A 7,191-nucleotide genomic window follows, 5' to 3' on the forward strand; every position below is an offset into this window, starting at 1 on the left:
ACTGTTTGAGCAAAACACTTGAGAAAAAGAAACAGAAGCTGTACTCTTGGGATAGGTGCTGAGTCAGAGGAAGACAATTAGTATCAGAGAAATCCGATTTCATTAGAGTTCCTCTCTTACTATCTCCATGCATTCAGTTTTCCTTTTTCAGCAGAAACCTTTGCAAAAAATTCCATCATGGTGCTGATCTGGGGCAAAGACAACCAGCACTCTTCTACTTTGTTCAGAATTTTGTTCTTTTCTTTAATTAAATGTAGACTGAAGTTAGCAGGGAAGCACCACCCAAACACCCCAAAAGCTCGTTACACACAGAAGAACTACTCGTTATACAAAAGTAGAACTCTACAAACTTATAAAAAGACAGGACAAAACTAAAATAGTAGATAAAACTGCTATATAAATGAGTTCCGTTAGGTGTCTCTCAAACTGAAATGCCAGCATTAAGTCATCTACAGGACAGAAATGATTGGGGTGTTTCTTCATGGAACCCTTGTACTAAGAAAACAAAATCAGAATGTGCTTTTGTCTTCAATCAATAAACAGAAAAGAGAGCAAATGGCTCTGTAGGTGTCAGTAATATTTTAAGAAAAAAAAAAAAAGGTTTATTGAACACTTGTAAGTATTAACCTCCCTCACTCAATTTTCATCCAGGAGCACTTTTTAAACTTATGTTTAAACATCATATTCTGAAGGATTTTAAATTCTTTTAATGGTTTTATCTATTTAATGTTATTCAAATACAGCTTTGTAAAAAAAAAAAAAGAAAAAAAGGAAGACTGAGATATTACTTTTTAAAGACATTATTATTTTCTAGTTTAAATTAAATTGTTAAACATCTGACTGTTCAATGGTTAGGCAACGGCTGAAATATACAGTTACCCAAAACAGTCTCTTGATTACCTAGAAAAGTACACATTTGCACAGATATTAACTGATGAGAATGATAGGTCTCTTAAGAAAATAAAGTACATATTTAAAACGAAACTAAAACATTTGCATAAATCAATCCACCCTGACCCTAAGGCACTTCCCAAAAGCAGAGCTCCAGGCCTACAGATCAAGTTCCACCTACATACATTGACACTCTTCTGCCTGGAGAGAGGAAGGGAGCTCTGCCAGCAGAACTGGTTCTGATTCTGCAGGGGGAAAAAAATTGCAAGATATGTGCCTCTCTGAACACACTTTCACAAGCAGGAGGTCAGACAGACTTCTATCCCAGTCTGTCCTCAGTATTTGTAACACCAGAGTCCCATGCTTTCAGATCTGGGTCATGTGGGGTGCAGGCACTAGTTTGTTTTATTTTAAGCAGCAAAATACATTACATTCACAGCAATTTTTATTAAACAAACAAACAAAAAATGTTTGACTTGGAAGGGACCTTATACAGCACCCATTTCCAAACTCCTGCCACGGGCAGGGACACCTTCCACTACATCAGGGTGCTCAGAGCCCCATCCAGCCTGTGCTTGAGCACTTCCAGGGACGGGGCATCCACAGCTTCTCTGGGCAACCTGTCCAGGGCCTCACCACCACACAGCAAGGAATTGCTTATGTCTAATCTTATCCTACTCTGTTTTATTGTAAAGCCATTTCCCCTTGTTCTGTCCCTCCATTCCCTTGACAAAAGTCACCTTTAGGTACTGGAAGGCCTCCCTAGTCTTCTCTTCTCCAGGTTGAACAATCCCAATCCTCTCAGTCTGTCTTCAGATGAGAGGTGTTCCAGCCCACAAGCTTAAAATCATAAGTTTCCAAATTTCCAAGAGAGAGGTGTTATAAGACTTGTACTAAAAGTCTTTACTAAAAAGTACATAGATATTTGAAAATACTTCATGTATTTTTAAAAAAACTACCACAATTCTAAAGCAAGTGATATACAGTTAGTACGTCTGAAAAAGAATTAGTTTGTTTTGAATTAAAGGATTGTGTCTAGAGACACATCTTTATGTTAAACTGGAAACTCAGGAAATCGAAGAACAGTCACTGTATCCTGAGCAGTTTAACTATAAATGAACTACAGAACACATATTTTAATATTCCAAGGAAAAGTATTAGGAAATTCATATCCACAAGTATGCCTTGTGAGCCAAGTCAGGAACAGAGAATGGATTCTGCCAACATTCAACTCCTTAAGCTCCATAAAGGTACACAACACCTAGATTCCTTTTCAGAAGAGGACACCATCACCCAAGGCTGTAACATACAGCAAACTACTTTCTCTGATTTATATTCCTAACTGTCAGCTATGATTTTCAAACTAGCTGTGATTCAATGTTTACTCTACAGTACTCCACAGAGAAAGTATGCAAGAAACTCATCACATCCCATTGTGACACCTGGAATCACCCTAGAAAAATATTAATATTCTACTACTTTCACATCAGAAGTGAAACAAAAAGGGAGGAAGTGGGTGGAAAAAGGAAGATCTCAGTTTCTTTCTCCCACACACACCAAGCAGGTGAAGAGAGTAATACTCAGGCTTCCTTTAATCTGTCAATAACACAAGCTGAAGCTAATATTTTAGCACTTTGTCTAGCTTTAAACCTACGCTCTATGACACTACACTAACTGATATTTTTGCACAGTTTTGAGTTCAGAAAAATGTTCATATTTACTCACATCTTGTTTGCCAGACGCAGGGATGTGCAGCTAAGACATGCCCAATCTCCCAAGTTACCTAGGAAAAACACCAATAATTAGCACTAATTCTGACATTCAGGAGGACATTCATCTACACAGTGAGTTGCACACAAGTACATGACTTACAAGACCAACCTTTACACAGGAATGGCTACTACTAGAAGCACAAAGATGCTGCTTAACAGCAACTTCCCAATGGGCTGTTTGTCAGCACAGTCACACTTTGCATGTTGCCAAGACTGAATTCTGTTTTGCTTTCAACAGTAAGCATGTGAAGTACTGAAGCCCAAATACCTCATCCTATTCCACAAGAAGTCAAAGCACATGCCTTGTTCTTATTTCTCTCAATCTGTAACCCCAATTTACAGCATAATAAAGAGAAAACAGGTGAGAAGCAATTCTGTAAGGCAGATGAGATGTTCACGCAAACTGCCTGTGCACATCTGTGGATATGTGAGGTACTGCTTGCTCTTGAAGACACGTTTCCAAGTCCCTCAGGCAAGTGACTATATTGCAGGAAAACTTCACTGAAAGCAAATGTAATTTTTTAATAGCTCTGTGACAACACTGGATTAGATGATCCAAATGGAGCACTTGCCAAGCATTTAGGATGAAAATAGCTTTTTGTTTGTTTCAAGTAAAACAAATAAAGCATGAACAGGAACCTAAACACACTTCTCTAGAGATGCGAAACCACATCAATACACTGCTGTCCATTTTGATTAGCAGCTGGTAAAAACAGCTCTACCCAGGGATCTCTCTGCAAAGGATAAAAATTGTCTTGAAGGGTGAGGACTTGACCCGAGGCATATGAAATATGCTTTTCAGAAGAAACTGAATTTTATTTAAAACACGAACTCAGAATCAATCCTAATAATAGCTAATCAAGTCCACAAGCAGGACTGACACCTTTATAGGGGCATCCTCTATCCAGGTACAGAGACAAGCAGCATCCACTTTGGAAATAAACTGAAGAGAACATCAAATGATAAATCACCTAAGTCATTTTACAGGCTTCAATAAAGGGTCATACTTTAAAGCCTTCCAACCATGGAAGAAGCATCAGCAACACGAAATGCTACCTAGTGGCTGTATACAATCTGCAATCAGTGAAAATCATCCCCGAGGCCACTGGAAAGGTATTAATCTCCCTAAAGCAACTTTAAAAAAATAAATCTTGTATCAACACCTAGCTACAATAACTGAACAGGTAGTTGAATTATACCAACTGCAAAAAGACTTCTGGACAGATTATAGGAAAATCACACAAGCAAAGCTCCAAATGCCTTGACACTTTCTGGCCAATCTTCTCAGAATTCATTGTATCCAAAATAAAACTGGGAGGCTGGATAGAGCAGATATGCTGTGGTTTGTTTCTCCCATCTGGAACCTACTATTTCTAGTCAATCCTAAGAGACAGCAGGATAGAAAGGTCATTTTAGAGGTTAGTGGTATCCTTTTCCACCATTAAAACCAAGATATGGCCTATGACAGAACCTAAAGTAGAAAACTCTATCTGAGAAAACACAGCATCCAAATATGAGATACTTTAATTATTAAGGGAAAAGAGATACCACAAAATCAGGTGGGACAATCAGAAGGTACAGAAGATAACTTATCTGAGGAAAATCTCAATAATCAATCTTAGCAAGGATGTCCCATGCTAAGTGGGCTCTGAAGTAATTACAGCAAAAGCTATTGCATTATCAAGTCAAAGGATTTACCCATCTCAAGTTATATCAAACTCTACCAGGCACTTACTGCCACTGCAAGTAGAGCCAATGGAAAAACTGTCTCTTTCTGCCTTAAAAAGCAAGCCTTGAGAATCTGTGAAGGCATTCTGATACTCTCCAATATTTAAAGAAAGAACAGCGGCTGAATTTCTAAACCCAAGAGGCATCTCACAGGATGTCCCTGACTTTAAGGAAGAGCTGACCAAAGCAGATAAGTATTCAGTGTCTAGACAGGTAAGCCACAGCAGGGTAATCTGCTTGTCTCACCTGAGTGCCAGGAAGCACACAAAGCCCATGTGACAAAAAACAGAGTCCTGTTAGGAGAGGACTGGTGCCCCTAGAACAAACAGGGATGATGTGGAGATCAAAACTGGCTTGGAGTTTCTTAGATAAAACTCCATAGGCAGCAAGACACTTTCACTTCACTGACTTTCTTTCCAACCAGACTCATTAACTGTTAAGGAAGGGGTCAAAGAACAGAATTCCAAGGTTGCCATAAGAAAACATGCTGACTCAAATGCTTCTTGTTGTATAGCTAATTCAGAGTGCGAAGAGGCACACAGAAACTGTTAATTCCAACTCGGCCAGTTCTCACAAGAGCTCTTTATGTTTTGCAGTGTCTGTTATAACCATGTACCTAAGAGCAAACCAGCCCTGAAATAAAAAACATACTTCCTTCAAAAAGGAGCAAAGTCCATAATCTTTGCTTCTAGGGTAACAAAGACATCCAGCAGTGTCTGAACAAGGTGACTGTTGCTTAACCACACTCAACACTGTTCATTTAAGAAACTTGCATTAGCCTTGTAAAAAAGAAAGGTAGTAGTGCCAGAAAAACTGTACGTTGACACATTCGTCATGAATAGGGAGTAATGAGAAACTTTATTCACAAATGTAATGAAACATCAAAACCAAAGTTTTTAATGTAGAATAGCTATGTACTGTTACTATGTTTAGAGTTTTTAAAAATAAAATGCTAACATGAAGTAAGTCCCTACAGAAGTGTAAGCTTGCAGTACTTAACAGTCTGATCTTGACAGGAAGAACATTTAGGATTCTTAGGAGCACTTAGCTTTAACTTAATCTTAGACTACTTACACGTAAAGCAAAGAAGATGAGCTAAGTAAAGCAGAACACTACACAAAAAAAAGTGCACCTTACAATAATGCATTAATAATAAATTAACACCCGAAATAAAAGCACTGATTGTATCATAACCATAGTACACCACAGCACACTAATTATTTGATTCTATCACGGTATTTCAGCACGGGTTGTTTAAGATTTATAACACATAAAATCGGAGCGATCATTAGCACTTCTTATGCTATGCAACCAGAAGAATCAAATTTAATCCCACATAATTTGAAGGTACATGGATGCGTTTCTTTCCCGTGACAAACTGGACAGCTGAAATAGCCGGTTTTTTTGTTGAGGTCACTGTACAAGCTCAATGTCTTTACAACAGTAGTTTAAATAAAAAAAAATGACCATCAAGCAGAAGAAGCTACCACACTTGAGTGATTACTGGTAACCAAGAGGATAGCCTGGTCATCACAGTGGACAAGCATCCTCTTGGCTCACGATGTTTGCCTGAATCTGGACGTGCCGCCGGCCTGTTCTCAGTGACAGCACTCCAGTGACAGGCCGGGGCTGTGTCAGTGACAGTGTCAGCGACAGTGTCAGTGACACGCCGCTGCCTGCCGAGCTTTCCCTCATTCCTCACTAACCCCCTGCCATTCCAGCTCCGGGACGTAAAGAGCAACCACAGGCCTCGCCCACGTCTCGAGTTATCAGCTGTTTCATGCCATTAAACTTCACCACCCACAGATCCTTAAACCGTTAAATTATCTTGGTTATTAATCAGTATCCCAAACTACGTTTCCTTTTTATTTGTCCAGGCTTTCAAAGCCATGCGGAAAAAGGTGAATTCACACATCCTTCCTGACGCGGACTAAGCAAAAAGCCTCTTGTACTTTCTTAAAGGGAAGGAGCACATAAACCAGCGACAACTCCACTCCACACCCAAGCTACGCTGAGAACAAGGCAGGCAGGACCGAGACGTAGTTCCTGCACCTTAGCAAAAAGCACGTGTTTTTATCTTCCCCAGCCAGCCGGCATTTAAAGGATACGCCTGCCCCAGCTGCCCTTAGGGCAGAGCATCCCTTCCAACCACGCTGGTAAGGGAAGCACATGCTTAGAGGCCGCAGAACGCAGGGAGCGTGGGCCGAGCCGGGCCGGGAGCAGCGCCCTGCCCAGCCCCGGCTCGCCGCCGGCGGGGACTCGGCCGCGGCCCTTCCCTCCCGCAGCGGCCTCTCCGCCCCCGCCGGGAACCCCCAGACGCCGCCACCTCCCTTCCCGCCTCCCCTTCCCCCTTCGCCCAGGCCCGGCGGGCGGCCCCGGGGGAGCCTCACCGGGCTGTGGCCGGCGGCGCAGCGCTCGGGGCAGGCGGCAGGCGCGGCGCCCGCAGCTCTGCAGCAGCATGGACGCCATGGCGGCCCTCGGCGGGCGGGCGGGTGGCGCCGGCCCCGCTCCTGTCCCGTCCTGCCGCCCGGGCCGCGGCGCTGCCCCACACAGGCTCAGCAGCGCCGAGGAGCTGCGTTCGCCCAGCACCGCCCCCGCGGCGCCGGGCACGCCGGGAGCCGTAGTCCTGCAGCGCTCGGGGAGGGCGGCGGGAGCGGGCGGCGGGGATGGCGTCACCGAGGGGCGGGCGCCGTGGTGTGTGTGGCCCCGCAGCCGCCCGAGCCGAGTGGCGGGTGGGTCCTGGAATCTTCTGTGAGCGCCGGGGGCTGGCCTAGTGACGGAGCTTCTACGCTCGAGGGTG

General features: G+C 43.1%; 1 protein-coding gene across 1 annotated transcript in view; it reads right to left on the reverse strand.

Moving 5' to 3' along the window:
- LETM1 (leucine zipper and EF-hand containing transmembrane protein 1) overlaps positions 1–6,933 on the reverse strand; it is a 30,135-nt gene extending 23,202 nt beyond the window's left edge. Inside the window, exons 1-2 of the mRNA XM_050338263.1 lie at positions 6,782–6,933; positions 2,617–2,674 (exon numbers count right to left, since the gene is read on the reverse strand). Coding sequence (XP_050194220.1) covers positions 2,617–2,674; positions 6,782–6,860 — 137 coding nt within the window. The 5' untranslated portion in view covers positions 6,861–6,933. The remainder of the gene's footprint in view (positions 1–2,616; positions 2,675–6,781) is intronic.
- Positions 6,934–7,191: the final 258 nt, after the last annotated feature.

This window comes from Myiozetetes cayanensis, unplaced genomic scaffold, assembly GCF_022539395.1.
Source record: "Myiozetetes cayanensis isolate MyiCay16 unplaced genomic scaffold, myiCay2020 scf7, whole genome shotgun sequence".
NCBI classification, from domain to species: domain Eukaryota; kingdom Metazoa; phylum Chordata; class Aves; order Passeriformes; family Tyrannidae; genus Myiozetetes; species Myiozetetes cayanensis.